General features: G+C 56.7%; 1 protein-coding gene across 2 annotated transcripts in view; it reads left to right on the top strand.

Annotated features, from left to right (window-relative positions):
• Nucleotides 1-15,587, top strand: part of LOC120407082 (shootin-1-like) — a 36,663-nt gene extending 21,076 nt beyond the window's left edge. Inside the window, exons 8-17 of one of the 2 annotated variants that reach the window (XR_005599781.1) lie at nucleotides 861-955; nucleotides 2,192-2,338; nucleotides 3,986-4,133; nucleotides 4,881-5,013; nucleotides 7,367-7,416; nucleotides 9,296-9,408; nucleotides 9,959-10,018; nucleotides 12,129-12,287; nucleotides 13,128-13,299; nucleotides 14,700-15,587. Coding sequence is in view for 1 of the 2 variants with exons in the window: in XM_039542423.1 (XP_039398357.1) it covers nucleotides 861-955; nucleotides 2,192-2,338; nucleotides 3,986-4,133; nucleotides 4,881-5,013; nucleotides 7,367-7,416; nucleotides 9,296-9,408; nucleotides 9,959-10,018; nucleotides 12,129-12,300; nucleotides 13,128-13,285 (1,076 nt within the window). In the remaining variant the exon portion in view is untranslated. Of the gene's footprint in view, nucleotides 1-860; nucleotides 956-2,191; nucleotides 2,339-3,985; nucleotides 4,134-4,880; nucleotides 5,014-7,366; nucleotides 7,417-9,295; nucleotides 9,409-9,958; nucleotides 10,019-12,128; nucleotides 12,301-13,127; nucleotides 13,300-14,699 lie in introns of both variants that reach the window. The other variant, XM_039542423.1, reaches the window with a different exon arrangement.
• Nucleotides 15,588-18,437: the final 2,850 nt, after the last annotated feature.

Raw genomic sequence — 18,437 nt, 5'->3', positions numbered from 1 at the left:
TCCCATTGGTCACCTGATGAAAATCCGTTGCTAGAACTCCTGTCTAAGCCCATCAAAGAACCTACCTTTGGACATATCTGGCCCCCATTAGTGTCCTGTCTTCCCATGTGTTTATCTTCTTCCCACGGCCCCTGTGAGGTAGGGCAGTGTTGTTACCCCATTGTTCAGGCACAGAGAGACTCAAGTGATGGCTACGTTGCAGCTGGAGGTGTAATCTCCAGCTCAGGTAGACATACCCGCGCTAGCTCTGATAGCTGAGAGTCTCAACTGACTCCAGGAGCTGAGGCTTCACCCCCCCCAAATATCCTGAGAGTCGGGGTGCAGGCATGAGAGCTGGCAGTCCTGCAGCAGTGGGGGCTGCAGATCAGGGCTGAGGGGCATCAGCTGAGCTGCTCTGTGCTATCGCTCCTTGTTACATTCAACCCGCATTGTGTTTATTGCAGCCACGCAAGGGACACACCCTTGGAATCGGCCTGGCCATGGCGGGGTGGGGGGGGGGCACTGGTCAAAGGGAAGGAGGGAGCTTACTGGGAGGTAGAGTCTTGGAGCAGGTCACTGTCAATCCAGTGAGGGCCGGGCAGTTGGACCAGGTCTAAGAGCTGCTGGTGTATTACTGATCCTGCAGTTCTTACTCGGGCAAAGCTCCCAATGGCGGCAGTGGAATTTGTCCCGAGGGAGGAGGGCAGGATCAGACCCTCCTCACTGCCCCAGCCCATGCGGGTGCTGCGCCTCTAGAAGCCAAGGGTTGAATTTGCCCCCGGTGTCTCACGGAGCCGGCGATTGGTTGGTCGGTGCCGTGGCTGGTGCCTCGGAGACGCACGTGGGGAGAGGCTGAGCCACGGCTCTTCTCCCCTGGGCAGTGTCCCAGATGGTCGCTCAGGAGTACAACGAGGCCGTGCAGCAGCTGGAGGTGGAGCAGGACCTGAGGCAGCATGCGGAGACCTTTGCCCACAAGGTACAGGATGGCTCGGGGGCAGCGATCTCCTGTGCAGGGGCTGCTGCGAGGACCGAGGAGGGAGAGGAGGGAGGTGTGGGGGGTAGGAGGAAAGGAGAACACCCCTTGGGTCCTACAGCCAGCTCTGCTGATGCCCCTCAGTCCTGTCCTGCAGCCCCCCTGCTACCTCGGTCCTGGGCTCTCCTCCTCCACCCCCATCCCCACCGGGGCTCATGCCCCTCACTCCTGTCCTGCAGCCCCCTTGCTACCTCGGTCCTAGGCTCACCTCCTCCACCCCCCTCCCCAGTGGGGCTGATGCTCCTCAGTCCTGTCCTGCAGCCCCCCTGCTCTCCCAGCCCTGGGCTCCACCCCCTGCTCAAGCTGGCCCAGCGGGGCTGATGGAGACAGGCCCCGGCTCCCTCACCTGGAGCCCAGCTGGCCCGGCGGGGCTAACGGAGACAGGCCCCGGCTCCCTCACCTGGAGCCAAGCTGGCCCGGCGGGGCTAACGGAGACAGGCCCCGGCTCCCTCACCTGGAGCCAAGCTGGCCCGGCGGGGCTAACGGAGACAGGCCCCGGCTCCCTCACCTGGAGCCAAGCTGGCCCGGCAGGGCTGACGGAGACAGGCCCCGGCTCCCTGCCCCACAGTCGGGCTGGCCCAGCAGGGCTGACGGAGACAGGCCCCGGCTCCCTGCCCCACAGTCGGGCTGGCCCGGCGGGGCTGACGGAAACAGGCCCCGGCTCCCTCACCTGGAGCCAAGCTGGCCCGGCAGGGCTAACGGAGACAGGCCCCGGCTCCCTGCCCCAGGGCTAACAGGAGTAAAAATACAAATTCCTGCCTCTCCAAGTGCCTGGCCCGTGTGCACTGAAGTTAACAGAAGCCTCCTGTTGCCTGGAACGGGCTGCGGGGCCCAGCACCTTCCACGCATTCCTCTCCAAGTGCTTCCCAATGGAAGCACCTTACAGATGCAGAGCGCGCCCCGGAGAGGAGAAGAGACTTGCCCAGGGTCACCCAGCTGGTCAGTGGCAGAGCCGGGAACGGCGCCTGGTGACTGCTCCGTTCCAAAAGCAGCAGAGTCACCTCACGTGCTGTGACGCCAGACGCCCCTGGGGGGCAGAGCTGGGAGGGGCCGTGGGAACAGCGGCGTCGATGCAGGCGTTGAAGGACGGCTGGGTCACTCGGCCAGCGGGCTGAGTTCAGCAGCGGATACGGTCCCCACGAGCCCTCAACTGAACCTTCCCCGATCTCTTGGGCTCAGATGCTGGTGAAGCAGAAGGAAGCCAACAGGCAGAGCATGATCCTGCTCCAGAACGTGGGCCCCGACGCCCAGCTGCTCCAGGCCCTGGACGAGGTGGCCAGCCTGACTGGGATGCTGGAGGAAGCCAAGCGGGAGCACCGGGAACAGGTTAGGGACTGTCTCAGTAACCAGGGACGGCCTGGGCTAACCCCGGCGTTCGCTTGGATCGTCAACCCCCTCCCCACCTGTGCCCCGTATCTGCTTACTGAGCTGTGGGGCTCCCCATGGCCCCTCCCTATAGAGCAGCAGGGACCTTTGTATGGGCCCGTGAGACCCAGCTGCTTGCTGCTCCATAGTGGTGGTGGCGTGTGTGGGGGGGGGGGTCTGGCCATGAGCTGCCCCCTCCCTGGAGACCCCAGCTGCTCTCTGAAAGGCCTCGGCCATCAGGAGTATCCCGCTGCAGCTTGGGAGGTCCCGGCACCCAGGAGTAGGGCTGGTTGTCAGCCCCTCCCTCTTCCCTTCTGGAGCCCTGTGGCTCCCGGGGCGGGGGTCAGGGCTAGCTGCACCTCAAACCCTTCTCGCTGAGTGCTCCCCTCAGGGTCGGGCCCCGGGCTGCCACCTGCCCCAGGGTGGAGTCCTGCCCTTCTCCCACTCTCAGGCCGGGTCCCTGGGCTCCGGCCCTGTGTGCCCCCGTGGCTGCCCAGCAGGTCCCAGGGCATCCGGCCCTGGGAGTCTGCCCTTCGGAGCTGCCACCAGCAGGGACTACGGAGACCCAACAGCCTCGTCCCCCCAAGTGCTGCTGAATGGACACGGCCCAGCAGAAGGGTCAGCCCACATCTCTGTCACCCAAAGACTGGTGGAGCGGGGGTCTGCACTGCACTGTGAATCCAGGTCTGGGGGACCCGGGCTTGTGACTCCACCCTGCATTGTAAAGCTGGGTAGGCAGAGGCCGGAGCCAGGCCTCACAGCCAGGCTAATGCGTCCACACTGCACTGTGCAGGCCTCCTGACTCAGATCTGTGGCTCGAGCTGTGTCCACACTGCAAAATGACAGGGCCTGGATCTGAGTCACAGCAGCCACCCCGCTAGCAAGGTCCTAGGACCAGGGTCCCGGGTGCTGGCTGACCCAAATCAGACTGAGGTGTGTGTGGACAGACGTGGGGGTTGGGCTCAAACCGGAGTCAGTCAGAGCCCAGCTTAGTGTGCAACATAGACACACCCAGGGAGGCCTAGCTTATCCCAGGCACCCTCAGCTGTGGGCATTGGGGTTCAGCCTGATCCCCAGGAGTCCCTCCCGCCCTCTCTGCCGCGGCGTCTGGAGAGGGGCTGTTTATCCCCCACACCCCGCAAAGTTCTTGGCTCCAGTCTTTCCCACTCGGATCCTCCCTGGGCCCAGCCGGACTCTCGAGCTCAGCCTGGTCGCAGGGAAAACTGCCAAGCGAATGACGCTGGAGTGGTCCCATATGTCCTGCTCAGTGGGGCAATCCGGACCAAGGGCCCCACTCCTGCATATGCCCAGGTCACCCCTGCTTGGCTGCCCCCTCCCTGTGTGGTCCTAGCGCAAACCACACAGACAGATGGAACGTGTAATATTGTATGTTCCAGGCAGCCCCACGGGTGTCCTGAGTGACCTCTCCCCAAGCAGCCAGGCCGTGGCCGCAGGCACGTGCCCTGGTGCTGGCATGGCTCCCTGGGTGGATGGCCAGGGAGCACAGCGTGGCTCTTGGGTGGCTGACTGGGGGACTCCTGGACTGGGACGAGGCCAGCGCTTCCCAACCCTCCTGCCCCCTGCACTCCACTTCTCTTCTGCCCTCAGGTGAAGGGTCTGGAAGAGCAGCTGGAGGGGAGCCAGGAGGAGCTGGGCACAGTGCGAGCAGCCCTGGCTGCAGCCGAAGCAGAGAAGCTGCAGCTGGGGGAGCAGCTGCACCAGGCAGAGGAGAGGAACGTGGTGTTGGAGGGGAAAGGTAGGTGCTCTCCTCACTGCTCCTGTGCTGGCCCCTCCACCTGGCGATTAGCACCCAGCCCCCCCTCGCTCCCTGCTGGGATCTGACGGACACTCCTGGCGAGGGGGCTGGCTGCATGAGAGCCATCCCTGCGGAGGCTCTCTCCACCCTCTGGTGTTACAGGGGACGTTACAGCTGCTGGACTCCAGCGCTGCAGTTCAGAACCTCAGACCCTCCCCCGGCCCCCACGTCTAAGGCTGTGCAGCCCCTCGTGTGGACGAGACCCCAGCACTGGAGCTGGATTTCAAACCTCTCCAAGCTTCAGGGGCATGCGGATCCGATTGCGGGGGGTGACTTGGGCCGATCTCTTTCCTAGCTCGACCCCCACAGCCTCCCCTCCCCTCCCATCACTGGGTCCTGCCTCCCCTCCCATTCCCCTATCGCCCAGCCCTGCTTCCCCACACCGCTGCCATTCCATGGCCCCCCACCTCCCTTCTCATGTACAGTCGCGTCACCTCCGTCCAGCCCTCACTCTCGGCCCCGAACAGATGTGGTGTATTTTTTAAAGCAAATTAGCAGCTGGGAAGAGAACGGAGGAGCCAGCACCGGGTGACCAACCAGCTGTCCAAGGCCGGTTCTCCCCAGGCCAGCATCTCGGGGGGAGGGAGACATAAGAACGGCCCGACTGGGTCAGCCTGCTGGGCCACTAGCCCAGGATCTGTGGCCCCACCGCGCGCTGACCGTATTCCTACCTGCCTTCCCTTTCAGTGGCGGTGCTGGAAGAGAAACTGGAGAGGGCTGAAGCCCCGCCTTCTGAACCTGATTCGCCAGAAGTGGCTCCTCCCCCACCCCCACCACCCCCACCTCCTCTGCCACCGCCAGCATCTTCCGCCCCCGTGGAGTAAGTGCCACCCACCCCCAGACCTTCCCCTACAGAGACCCCTGGCCCTAAGGGAGTCGTTCCTCTAGCGGGGCATCAGCAGCTGCCTGTCAGTCAGAGCCCAGCCACTGGGGGGGGACACGGCACACGCCTAGTCCATGTGTGGCGTGTGCCTGTGCCAGTGTTTTCTGCAAACCGGCGGTTCTCCGCCTTTCGGGACTCAGGACCCACAGGTGACCCTGGATGGCTTTTCAGGAGCCACTCGATAGCTTTAGTGCAAAAGCCACCTGGGTTAGTAAATACGTCTTACCCACGATATGCAGCACACGGGTTAATGTAAAGTGCTAATAAGTACCCCGGGCCTCCCATAGCCGGAGCTCCTGTCCTGCAGGGGTCCCCACTCCAGGCCTTGCGAGCGCCTGGTGCTGCGGGTTTGGTCCAGCCTCCGGCCGAGGACCGGCCAGCGTGGCACTGCAGCCTGGTGCATGGGGCCGGGGCGCCCAGCCAGCCTGCGTCACCATGACAGGGGGGCGGCTGGGCCAGACCTGAGCCGTGCTGCAACCTCGTGCTCTGGGTCGCAACGCCCGGAGCGGGCAGCGGAGCCCAGCCAGCCCATTGGAGCCACAGGAGCTGCCTCTGCAGGGTGAAGACAGGGCAGGCTCTGCAACACACTCCTGGGGTCCCCAGGCAGGACCCCCCCTGGATCTCCCCACCCACCCCGCTCCTTTGACACATTCTGGCAACCCAATTTTGGGTCACGAGCCATGGGGTGAGAACCCTTGCTGTGAATGCCTCGGGGAGGCAGGGGGAGCCCAGCGGGGTAATGAATCGTACAGCCTCTGTCCCTCATGCTGCCTGGCTCCATCAGGTCAGCAGCCACTGGAGGTTCTGATGTTAGGTGGCTTGTGTGAAACAAGTTGGCTGGGTCTCAGCTCAGTTCCTCTCTACATGGGTAGTCCGAGGGTAGAACGGACCACAGAGATGGGTCTCCCCATTGGCTGATCAGGGACCCCAGCCCCCTTGTACACAGGCAAGTGGGGGAGCCTGCCCTGCTACAGATTGCTGGGGCGGGAGGGATCTTCCTCGGGGGCTGTAACCAGCACTAAATGCAATTTACATCTGCCCCCAGCCCTGTCTACTGCTCTCCCAGCCTCGGGTCCCACGCGGCTTCCCTGTACATTCACGCTCCTCCCCCACACGAGCCTGTGCCTGCCGCCAGGGGAGACATGGAGTTACTGGGTGGGGGACAAAGGGCATACGGAGTTCTGGCAGGGGCATTGTCCGGCTGGGGGTGGGGTGCAGAGATCCGGGCCAAGGGGCGCATTGTGGGTGCTCCAGGGAGCTGGCGGGGCATGGAAGGCTGGAAGAGGATGGGGGGATGGAGGGCTCACTCAGGGGCATCAGAGGATGTGGGGGTCTTGCCAAGGGGCAGTTGTGAAGGGGCTCTGAAGGGAGCACCAGGGACATGGACTTTAGTGGGGAATATAGGTGGTGTGGGGGTCTGGACAGGCAGGGGGAGTCTGGGCTCTGGCAGGGGGCACCAGGGATGTGTTGAGGATGAGGGGTTCTGGCCAAGGACTGGGGCATTTGGAAAGCCTGGCATAGGTCGGGTAGGGTGTTGGGGTTCTGGTGGGTCGGTGTATCAGGGCACAGGGCTCTGACAGGGGGTTGGTCACACTGGAGTCAGTCTGGGAGCTATAATTGTGGGGGCCTGGGACTCCCCTCCAGTGAGCCATGGCCTGTCTGTCAGCTGGAAGATCCAGGGACGCACAAGTGCTCCCTTGCCTTCTCCTCCTGCAGCGCTGGGTTACTCCTAAGCACCCTCTATTGGCCTCCACTCTCCCAGCAGCCCTCCAGCACCTCCACTCCTGGGCTGCAGGAGGGGCCTGACACCCCTTAGAAACCAAGGACTGCGGCTGAGAGTCCTAGAAAACACCAGCTGGGGCCTTGTCTGTGACATGCTCCCGCCCTGGGGGCATCGTGTGCCAATTTCCTGTCAATTCCCAGGCTTTGAGCCCTGTCCTGAGTGTCAAACCCGACCTGAGCTAGGGGCCAGAAAGGAAAACCAAAATGTTGCCATCTTTGAAGTGCTATGGGACACCCTCTGCTCTGTGGTGATGGGGCCATACAATGACCTGGACAGACAGAAGACACTAGGGTTAACTCGGGCCTTTGCGGGATTTTCTGGAGAGACTCTCCCTCCCTGGTTCCTCTGTGATGCTCAGGGGGCTTCAAGGCGGTGGGGGGGCATTGAGGGCTGGAGGGCTGGGAGAGGATGGTGGGGTTGGGATGGAGGCAGAGGAGCGGAGTGGGGCCGAGTGGAGCCCGGGGTGCTATCCGTGGCAATGGATTCATACGTCTCTCTCCTTTTCAGTCCCCTTTTGGCGATCAAGCAAAGGAAGGGGATGCGGCAACAGAAACCCAGTAAGCCAGCCCGGACCGCTGCCCGACCCTGACTCGAGAGGCATCCCTCGTGGCGCTAACGCCGAATCCCCTGGCGCTCCGCTGGCATGGGGGCACGGCGCTCTCGGGTGTTCTCGGCCCTCGGGGCGCTGGCCTCTCCGCACGGAGAGGGAGGTGATGGGGGTCGAGGCAGTTTATCATCCAGGCTGCCTCTCTGGAGGGCTAGTGGACTCTAGGCTGAAACCAGCCTGCTGCTGCAGGGATACAGCGCGTCACTGGCTTGGGGCATTTCAGTGGTGCTTGGGTGCTGGAGTGAACGTATTGAACAGGCCAAGCTGGTCACAGCTGCTGAATGGGCAAGGTGGTTACAGTGCTGGCCTGAGACTCAGGTTTGATGCCCTGTGTGACCATGACCAAGGCCCAGATCCTCCAAGGTATTTAGGCACCTCACTCTCATTGATTTTAACCATTGGGCCTTAGTCTCTTTGTGCCTCTGTTTCCCTACCTGTAATATGGGTTGTGAGAATAAGTACATCAAGATTGTGAGGTGCTCAGATACTTGGGGAGGGGAGGCAGAGCATAGAATCATAGAATAACAGGGTGGGAAGAGACCTCAGGAGGTATCTAGTCCCACCCCCCTGCTCAAAGCAGGACCAACCCCAACTAAATCAGATAAGTACCAGAGACAGATACAGATCCACGGGGGGACTAAACCAGTGTGGAAGGGAGTCTTCCCCCCTGCTCAAGCGCAGAGAGGCTACCAGAATACGCAGCTATACAGGAGAGCGGCTGGGCTTGTGCTTAAAGCTCGGAGCCAGGAGTTCTGCCACTGGCTTGCTGTGTGTCCTTGGCCAAGTCCCTCCCACTCTTGGCTTCCCCCAGGTAAAAGAGGGCTGACAATGCCTGCGTCATTCTGAGGGAGGGTTGTGAGGCTGGGGTGTGTGACGTGCTTGGAGATCCTCAGATGAGAGACACGCTAGAAGGACAAAGCGTTACATCAGAACTGCCAGAGTGGATCAGCTCTATGGCCCATCTCGCTCAGGATTCTGTCTCTGACAGGCACCAGCACCAAATCTTCAGAGAAGGGTGTAAAACCCACAGTACAGATATGGGATACTCTGCCTGCCATCCCCCCACACGCACTAAGTCTCATCTTGGCCTCTAACTGAGATCAGCTTAAGTCCTGAAATACAACGTTTAATATCTCTTCCAAACTTTGTTATCCATAGAACCGTCCAACCCCCTCTCTGAATTTTACTAAGTTCTTAACCTCAACGGCATCTTGTGGCGATGAGTTCCACAGGTTAATTACACACTGTGTGAACAACTATTTCCTTTGCTAGTTCTGGCTGTGCCACCGCCCAGTTTCATCCAATGTCCCTTTGGTTCCTGTGTTCCTGCGATGTCATGTGGCCAGTCTGTGCCTCTCAGCAGGATCGCAGACCTCCTAGTGGGGCTCTGAACCACCTCCATTGCTGTTGGACATAGAGCGAGATTTAAACACGGGCTCCATTTTATTTTCCTTGATCTTTTACTCGTCACACTCTTGGGATGCACTCCCCATAAACCTCCATGAAGTCACCTTGTCATCCACTGTTAGAAGTCTCCTTTGCCATGCTGCCTATAAAACACGGGGCAATGGCCAGGCTGCTGGAGTGCAGAGACCACTGCCTGTTGTACTGACCAGTGCTGGCTCACGGTTTCCTTGTGCTCCCCATGTCTGTCTCTGTCTGTTGTCTCTTGTCTTATATTTAGAATGTCAGCTCTTTGGGGCATGCGCCATCTTTTTGTTCTGTGTTTGTACAGCACCTAGCGCACCGGGGGCCTGGGTCATGACCGGGACTCCCAGGTACTGCGGAAATACGAATAATACTGAGCTTCATTCTTCCTATGCCTGCAGGCGAACCTGCTACCGATGACGTAAAAGCTCGAGCGGTGGAGGAAATGATGGCCAGGATCAAGAGCGGGGTTGCCCTGAGACCAGCAAAGAAGGACAGGGCTGCATTGTCCCAGGTAAACAGTGGCACCGGGGTGTAGGAAGGGAGGCTTTGGTCCCTGGCATCCACCGGGGAATGCAGCCCCCTGATATCAGTGGCGCTTGTAATAGCCAGTGTCACGGGGATGGCTGAGGCAGGGGAGTCAAGGAGACGGGTATTGGGCCTTTCGCCTTGGTTCCAATCAAGCCATGGGCTTAAGGGGCAGTTCGCTGGCTCCGGGAGGGAAATAGAAGGATGGGACAGGGCCTTTCATCTGTAGGGCCCCAGATCCAGCCGGCCCAGGCTTGGGGAACAGGCTGTGGAGCCCTTCCCCTCTGATACACCAGTCTGACATCCAGATAGATGCCAAGGCTCTTTACCAGCTGATAACTGCCCCGGTGATGTGAGGGGGTGGTTTCCCAGGGGAGGGGTGTCCATGTCACTGACTGCCAGCCCTAGCTGGCCAGCTTCTTTGGCAGCCTCAGGAACGAGGCGAAGGACCCCGGGCCACTGGGATACAAGCTGTGGGTGTGTCTGTGCTGGGGGAGGGAGAGCAGAATCCTCTCTCAAGAGATCTCCCCTCTCAGGATCGCTCAACAGCAGCCAGCAAACGCAAGAGCACCGTGATGGAGCTGCAAGGGATCCTGGTAAGCAGCTTTAGCCCTCAGCTTGCTGTGCAGAAAGGCACCGGTGCCTGGGAGAACCCTTTACATTTGCACCCAGGACAGGACAGGTGCAGAAAGCTGAGCACAGTGGGGCATGCAGGGCAGCCCCCCATCCTGCAGGAATGTGCCTTCATCAAGCTACTCCAGGACAGAGCCGTTCCCTTACTGAGTAGCAGGGTGTGCATCACGCTTAAGCAGCTGCTCCTTCACCCCACTTCCTTGCTCCTTTTTCCTCTGGGCCCTTATAATGCGCTCGCTCCGTGCAGAGAGCCTGATCGTTAACTTTACTCACATGCCTTGACCCTCCTATCCTGGCTGCTCAGCGCAGGGCCTTGAAGCTGTGCTCTAAGCGTGTGCAAATTGGGGAGCCTTTTTTTTGTTGTAAATGAACTCCCCCCCGCTTGGAAACTCTTGATGTGAGTTTCAATTCCCCCCTCCCCTTTTAAAAAAAATTAAATTAAAAATAAAAGCGTCTCTCTGCTTTGGAAGGTTCGATGTTTCCCCCGTACGATGTCTGAATGGATATTGAACGGCTCACACTGGAAGGACCTGAAACATCCAGCTGTTTACTGCATGATCCCTGCCCTGATCACAAGTTGGGAGGGGGGAAAGAAAGCAAGCTGGACAATTTTGCCATCACTTCATTTTCCTGGGTTTGGAAAATCCACAGAATCAGATTGACAGCAGAGTCTGTAGTGCCACTCATTGAGCTTTGACCTTGACCCAGGCACCTCTTCGACAGTCTGTGAACCTGTCTCGCTAGACGTGCTGAGACTTGTATGTGGGGGTGTTTTCTGGCTTGAAAGCTTATCACAGTTACCGTGTGTGTCGCTTACCTCTCTTGCAGCTGGATAATAGCCTGCTATTGCTGCGTTGGGCTACACTACAGAGTTAGGTTGACATAAGGCAGCTTATGTCAACCTAACTATGTCAGTGTCTACGCTACAGCCCTGCTCCTGCTGATGTAAGTTCCCTACTACACCAACATAGAACTCCACCTCGAGGAGCGGTGTAGGGCTTGTGTTAGTGTAGTTAGAGTGACGCAGTGTCTGTGTAGACTCTGCATTACTTATACCACTATTGGCTGTCTTGTCAACTTCATGGCTCCAAAATGGCTAAGAAAGCCAGCTCCCGGCTCCCCAGCCGGCTGCTGCCGGGTCTCCACTGCAAGCCAGGCTGCCTGCCGGGCTCTTCACTGCCTGCTGGGAACCTTGCTGAGCCCCGGGGTCCCAGCTCCCTGCTGGGAACACAGCAGCTGACCGGCCTCCGGGGGCAGATTTCCCCACTGGAGATGAGAGGCCCCACGCGGCAGCTAGGCTCCTAGAGGGGATCTGCCTGGAGTGGAGAGCCCTGGCGCTCAGCCCCGCACACTGCCCCTCCTCAGTCGGTGGACGTGTTCCTGGTGAGGATGCTCCCGAATCAGCCACCACAGCAATTAGGCTGGAAGTTGACCTAAGTCGACTTCAGACTGTAGTCTAGATATGCCCCACCCCCCGCCCAGTGGAGCTTCTCCGTCAGCTCAAGGGGTTGAGGTCTGAGCAGGGGACTTTTTTTTTTTTTTTTTTGGACAAATAGTTAATTCGAAGAAAAATGTAGCTTCGGGTGACTGGAAACTATTCTCAAATGTGACATAAATAGTTTCAGCCATGCCCAAAACAGTCAGAGAAGGAAGAGGAGGTCATGCAGCCCCTACACGCACACGGAGACCCAGCCTCTAACTTAGTAGTTAGCAAACTCGCATGGGGCATGCAGGGTCAAATCCCCTCTCTGCCACAAGCCTGAAACAGGTGTTTCTGATTTGCTGAAAATTTTGCAAAATGTCAGATTCAGTTCCATCCATACCAATTTTTTTTTAACTGCCGCCAAACCGCAAAGCTGGTTCCTTGCCAAACTCTAGCCCTAGGTTCAAACCTCACTGCTGGGCCACGCAGCCCTGCTGGGAAGTTCAGCCCCTCTAAGCAACTGGAGGCTCAGCCCCAGCGCATCCCTGAATGTGAACTGAGATGACTGCGCATGCAGCCACTGGGTGGGTGGGAACTGTGCTTCTCGGTGGCTGAGCCGTCCGCTAACGTGTGCCGGCTTCTCTCATCAGGGCACGATGAAAAGGCCGGTCAGAAAACAGAGCTGGCGTAAACACAGCCAGAAGATCAATGACAACCAGCTGCAGTCCGTGCTGCAGAGACGGCGCAGGATGGTGGACTCTTCCACTCCCGCCCAGCCCTCGCCGCTGCGGGCCGAGCTCAGAAAAGAGGTGCAGAATCAAGGTGCAGTGACCCCTCCTCAGGTCTCTCAGATCCAATTCAGGAAGCCATCCTGCTGCAATACCAGGTCCCAGCATGCTCCTCCACAGCCAGGGTAGCCTTCTGCTTAGTGGAGCACTGCATGCTGGGAGCCGTGGTTGGGGCAGGCCACACCTTGCTATTTGAGAGAGAGTTGACAGAGGCCACATTGTAGGTCTCTCTGAGTATTTCTACCCAGCAATTAAACGCCCACAGCCAGCCCATGTCAGCTGGCTCAGGCTAAGGGGCTGTTTAATTACTGGCGCTCTCCTGGGTTCTGTTTGCAGCTCTGCCACTGACTTGCTGGGCAGTCCCAAGCATGTCACTTTGCCTCTCTTTGTCTATCCATAAAATGGGATGATACGGACCAACCTTTATTTAGTGCTTGGAGATCTACTGATGCAAAATATTCTCATCAGTTCATTATTTGTTAGTTTTGCTTAACACTGTAAGTTTCAGATGAGGGATGAGTAAAGTCCTATTTCTGTGGCCAGTCTGTCATAACAGGGATGATTCAGCAGAACAAATCAGGGCAAGATATTTGAGTGGCTGCTGATTTTAGCCACTGTTGGGAGGCAGGTTTGACAGCTGTGGAATCTCAGAATACATACGTGCTGGAACTATGCGTGCAGGGGGATGCTGCAGCACCCCTGGGCTTGAAGCGGATTCCATTAAATACAGGGTTTACAGTTTGGTTCAATGGCTCTCAGAACCCCACTATACAAATTGTTCCAGCCCCCCATCAGAATAGCAGCATTCTGTGAAACATGGTCTTGTCACACAATGTCTATGAGAATTTCTTATCTTCTAAGGTGACAGTGAAATTTGCAAAGCTGTGTCCAGTCCATGCTCTGAGGAGAATGTAGCTGTCGTCCAGTTAAGAGCGAGATCGGTGCACCTTCAGAAAAGCAGGCGACAGGCTCTCCTGAATGAAGCAGAGGACAAGCCGGCACAGAGAGAGACGACCTGAAAACCAGCCATCCTGTAAGAAACAGCCATGACAACCCACCTCATTGGGGCATTAGGAAGGGTTGGATCTGGGACCTCCAGCACTGAAGCACAGGCACCTCTCACTTGAGCTAAAGGAGTAACTCCACTAACAGGCAGCAGTAGTAGGTGGTTATCCTCCAGGTAGACCAGCCATGTGAGGCAGGGATGCCAGACATGCTGCACACATGTGTTACAACGGTCACTCTCTGTGCATTTCGTTCTGGTTAGTTTCAGTATTTTCCCCGGAGGCTAGCCTGTGCCTGTTACACCAAACCGTGACAGTTTCTGTGTGGTGGAAGGGCAGCCGGCCCCAAGGGTTCCGCAAAGCACTCTGGAGTACAAAGAGAGGGAGGCCAGCTAGGGCTGTCTGCAGCACCCCAGGCTCCAGGAACGTGGCAGAGCCCTGCCCCCACATGCTTCCAGTCTAACCATCAGCTCCCATGGAATTCAGTGAGCGCTTTGGCACTGACTCCAGTGGGCGCAGATCAGAGGCTGTGGATACAATCCAGAAAGGTGCTAAGCCCCCACAGCCCCAGGATAGGTGCTGGGAGATGCTGGTGCTCCTGGAGCTGGCCGTTTATTGGCTATGACCAAAAAGGGTGACATCATACAAAGGGTGAAAGGAGGGGTCATGAGAGGACACGGGTTGGTTGCTACGGCAGAAGATCGTGAGTCGAGACTGATGTGGTCACTTCTCCATCGCTCCTCTGTGGGTGTGTGGGGACAATGTCCAGTATGGAGGCTGCCAGCCTGGGTCCTGACCCTGTGCCCTCTGAGGGCAAAGTCAAAGCTCTCATGGGCTTCAGTGGGCCAGGATCTGGCCCCAGAACTTTTCTTTGGCTCTGTATCAGCCTTGAGCGTTGACTCGCACATAGCAGCGCGACAGGCTGCTATAGCCCAGCCTTTCCTTCCCCCGCCAGTTACAGACGGTCGGCTGCCATCTGGGACTCCAGGGGTATCCCTGCCACAGGCAGCTGATGGTGTCCACAGTGGGGTGGAGTCCCGGCCCTAGCGAAGTCAATGGGAATTGTGCCACTGAGGCCAGAGTTTCGTCCAGAGGATTCAGTTGGGACTTACATTTGTGGAAGTTTGGTGAAGTTACTGTGAATAAGCTACATCTCCGAAAGGGAGGATGGGTGTGTGGGTAAGGCTTTAGCACGGGACTCCGGCGTGCTGGGCTCTAGCACTGAGTGCGCTGGTCTCTCTGTGCCTCAGTTTCCCATCCATAAAATGGGGATAATAGTCCTTCCTTTGCCTGTTTAATGGCAAGGTCTGTTTCTTATGACGTGTTGGTACAGTACAGTGTCCGCCCAATCTCCGCCTCCTGGCACTACCGCACTGCAAATGGACTCTCATGCTTTTGTTCTAATGTTCTAAACATGCCTCTCTTTCAGGTTGGACCACAAGACACTGCATGGCTGCCTGGTCTCACACCCTGCCGATGCTCCTTGCAGTACCTGCCCCACCTGTGTATCTTTCAGGCACGCAAACATTCAGATCCTGAGCACAGCCTGAGGATGCGGTTCTCCAGTCAAGCTTGTTAGCGCCAAGTGCAGCCAGATGCACAGCCTGCTTGTTACGCATACTAGCTTGCTCCACTTGCCTCGGTGGTTGCTGGGAGGTGCGGTCAGGAATCTTAACACTGACAAGCTTCATATTGTGGTCCTAGAGTGGATTTGTCATTGGCCAGTGGAATGTGGTTTTGTTGGTTTGTAAAGATCGTCCATCCCTTCTCTTTCAAAGGCCAGACATAATTTCACGCTCTTCCTGAGGACTGCTGGGCTGCAGATAAAGAAGGCTGCAGCTTCCGAGCCCATTCTTTTCTAACCGAGCTGCTCTGACAAGAATAGATCCAGCAGAACCCAGTCAGCTGCTGAGCTGAGCATCTTGGGGGATCTGAGTGTCCTTCTAAGAAGCCCCACATTTGAAATTTGAGCCCTGTACCTTTTAACTAGACAACCTGTTAGAGAAAGGGACTAAAGAGACAGAAACTGAATTTGGATGTACTAAGTTCTGTGTCCACATTTCATCAACCAAGTATCAAGTCTGAATTCCTCAAGGATTGTGACAGCCTTAACATAGAGTCGCAGACAGTCCCCTTGGGCACTCCGGTCTGTCTTGCCACCCAGGCAAGCCTGCCTTGGTGAGAGAAGGTCCCTTACATCAAAAATCACAACGATATTCAAATTACTCCCAGTCCAAAAGGACCAGTCACTTACCGCTGATCAACTGCACTTCAGATCCTATGCTTGTAGCCAATCCTATAACAAATTAAAGATGTATTAACTAAGAAAAAAGAAGTGAGAGTTATTTACAAGGCTAAAGCAGATAAACACACACACACACACACGTGTTACAATCTTAGATTCCAAAAGGTAATAGAAGCAGCTGTAATAGTCAAGCGCTATGTGTCCTTTAGGGCTATTCCTGGCCAAACAGTTGGGGATCCCTCGCTTATGCTTAGAAATCTTCACCCGTCAGAGTTCAAGCAGCATAGAGATATGGTTCCTTCTTGTCAGGGATCTTTATTCCTTTCCCCCAGAGTTCAAGGGTGATGGGACAAGTGCTTGTGCATGTCTCTTCCTCATGGGTGTGGGAGGAGCAATCAACAGAGTCTTTTGTCCACTGATGTTCCACAATGGCTTGTCTGGTGTCCATGGGCCTTCTTTTGTTGGGCAGGAGATGATGCCGCTTGTGGTAAACCAGTATTTCACCCTTGGTAATGCCTCTCTACTGAGTCGGGGGGGAACAGTTTTAGAGCAAACGCATGTATAGTTATAGAGCAAACACTTCTATATTGCCTTACAACATGGGGTACAGCTGTTATAAGTCAGATTAATACATGCAGCAGCCTACCAGCATTTCATAAAGTCTAAACACATTTTTTTATAAATCTAGTACCTATGTTAACAATACCAACACATGGGTGAGTCAGACTGGCTTCAAGCTGTGCATTTGTCAGTGTTCAGTGAGGCTTAGGGGCCTTGGCATGAGCTGGCATCTGGTCTGCCAGTGTCACAGAGATCTCTTGCTATACCATGAATAAAAAGGTACATTGCGAGACCTCCCTAAAGTTTCGGTGGTGGTCCCACTGTGTCCTAAATCATCATGGGCTGGAAGTCATCCCAGAGTCCTATTTCACCTTGGTCACTTCAGCCCCCTTGCCTCTCATCTCACTTTCCTGCAGACAAGAAACTCCCGCTGCTCTGCTCAAGTTAAGTTCTGCTCTGGGTCCCTTTCCTGGCTTCCCCATCAAGTTCACACCCCTCAGCCTCACACTCAGGAGCTGTCACGTGTCTGCTCATGAAGCAAGAAATTTTTGGCTCTTGTCTTTTCCCCCTTTCCATGGTCCCTGTACCTCCCCTTCCCTCTCATCATTCAAACAAACCCATCACCCCAGCCGCTGAAAACACACTTCTCCTGTGAGGGCTTTGAGTGTTAACACCCTCCAGTACAGCAAGCAGATGTATCCACCAGAAGGTAGGCTGAATCTGCTGAATCTGGTATGGGAGGATCTCATTTTGGGCCGTGAAAGACCCCTTAGTGTGTTAAGGAATGACAGAGCTTGCAATCGATTCAAAGAGCTCACGCTATTTACCGTAACACAGAGACAGTTCAGGGGGAGGGGGTGACATGATTACAATCTATAAGTACCTGCAGAGGAAACAAATATTTAATACTGGGCTCTTCAGTCAAACAGAGACATTCATAGCACACTCCAATGGCTGTAGGTTGAAGCTAGACAAATTGAGACTGGAAATAAGGGGTAAATTTTTAAAGGTGAGAGCAATTAACCATTGCAATAATTTACCAGGGATTCTCCAACATGGACCAATTTAAATCAAGATTGGATGTTTTACTAAAACATCTACTCTAAGAATTATTGTGGGGCAGGTCTCTGGCCGGAGTTATACAGGAGGTCAGACGACGATCACAATAGTCCCTTCTGGCCTTGGAATCCGTGAATGGGTCTTTGGGCCAGCGAAGGCTGATGGGCTGTGAAAGGAGATAAGAAAAAGCTGACAGCCGAAGCTCTCCTTAGAGCAAGCCTGCAGCAGCAGGCAGAGATCAGTGTCTGACTGCAAACAGCCCGGGCAATGCCTGCCCTGAAGGCTGAGGGGCCTCTGCTCTACCAGCCCTTAAACCAGAGTGGCACACGTTAGCCTTCCCCTAAGCCAGTGGTTCTCAACCAGGGGGGGTACGTGTACCCCTGGGGGCAGGCAGAGCTCTTCCAGGGGGGACACCAACTCATCCAGAGAGTTGCCTAGTTGTACAACAGGCTACATCAAAAGCACTAGCGAAGTCAGTACAAACTACAATTTCATACAGACACTGGCATGTCTATACTGCTCTCTATACGATACACTGACATGTAAGTACCAGAGTTATATTCCAATTGATTTATTTTATAATCAGATGGCAAAACTGAGCCAGTAAAAGCAATTGTTCAGTACTAGTGCGGCTGGGACACTGCGGTATTTTGATGTCTGATTTTGTAAGGAAGCAGTTTTTAAGGGAGGTTAAATTTGGGGGTGTGCAAGACAAACCAGACTCCTGAAGAGGGGACAGGGGTCTAGCAAGGGTGAGGACACTGTGGAACATCCCAACCAAGAGCAATGACCCTGCCCCGTGGACTGCACAGTTTCCTGCCCCTCTGCACGAGCATTAGCACACGGACCCCAACGCACTTACACTTTATGGTCACAAGCTCAGTGAGAAGCATAGTCACCCACAGACCTGTCCCCGTGGGACAAGGGGGGGCCAAGGGCGAGTGCACTCACCCACAGACCAGCCCCCCCCCTTGGCAGAGGAGGGGGCTGGGGGAGTGTGGGCCCCTCCCAGACCAGCCCCCCAGGGGAGAGGAGCGGGGTGGGGGGGAGTGCAGATCCCCACAGACCGGCCCTGAAGGGAGAGGAGGGGGCCGGGGAGGGAGTGCAGATCCCCACAGACCAGCCGCCCCCCCCCCAGGGGAGAGGAGGGGGCCGGGGGGAAGTGCGGCTGCTGAGCTCTTACAATCGGCCAAACAGTACGCAGCCCCCCCGCCCCTTTATCAGCGGGGCAGCCCCCAGCCATGGCTCACTGGACTGGCTCCGCCCTCAGGTCAGTCCCGGGGAGCGCCCCAGATTTGGGGG

This window comes from Mauremys reevesii, linkage group 5 (genome assembly GCF_016161935.1).
Source record: "Mauremys reevesii isolate NIE-2019 linkage group 5, ASM1616193v1, whole genome shotgun sequence".
Lineage (NCBI taxonomy): Eukaryota > Metazoa > Chordata > Testudines > Geoemydidae > Mauremys > Mauremys reevesii.
Note: the sequence above shows the minus strand (reverse complement) of the source record. Positions and strands in the feature narration are given on the sequence as shown.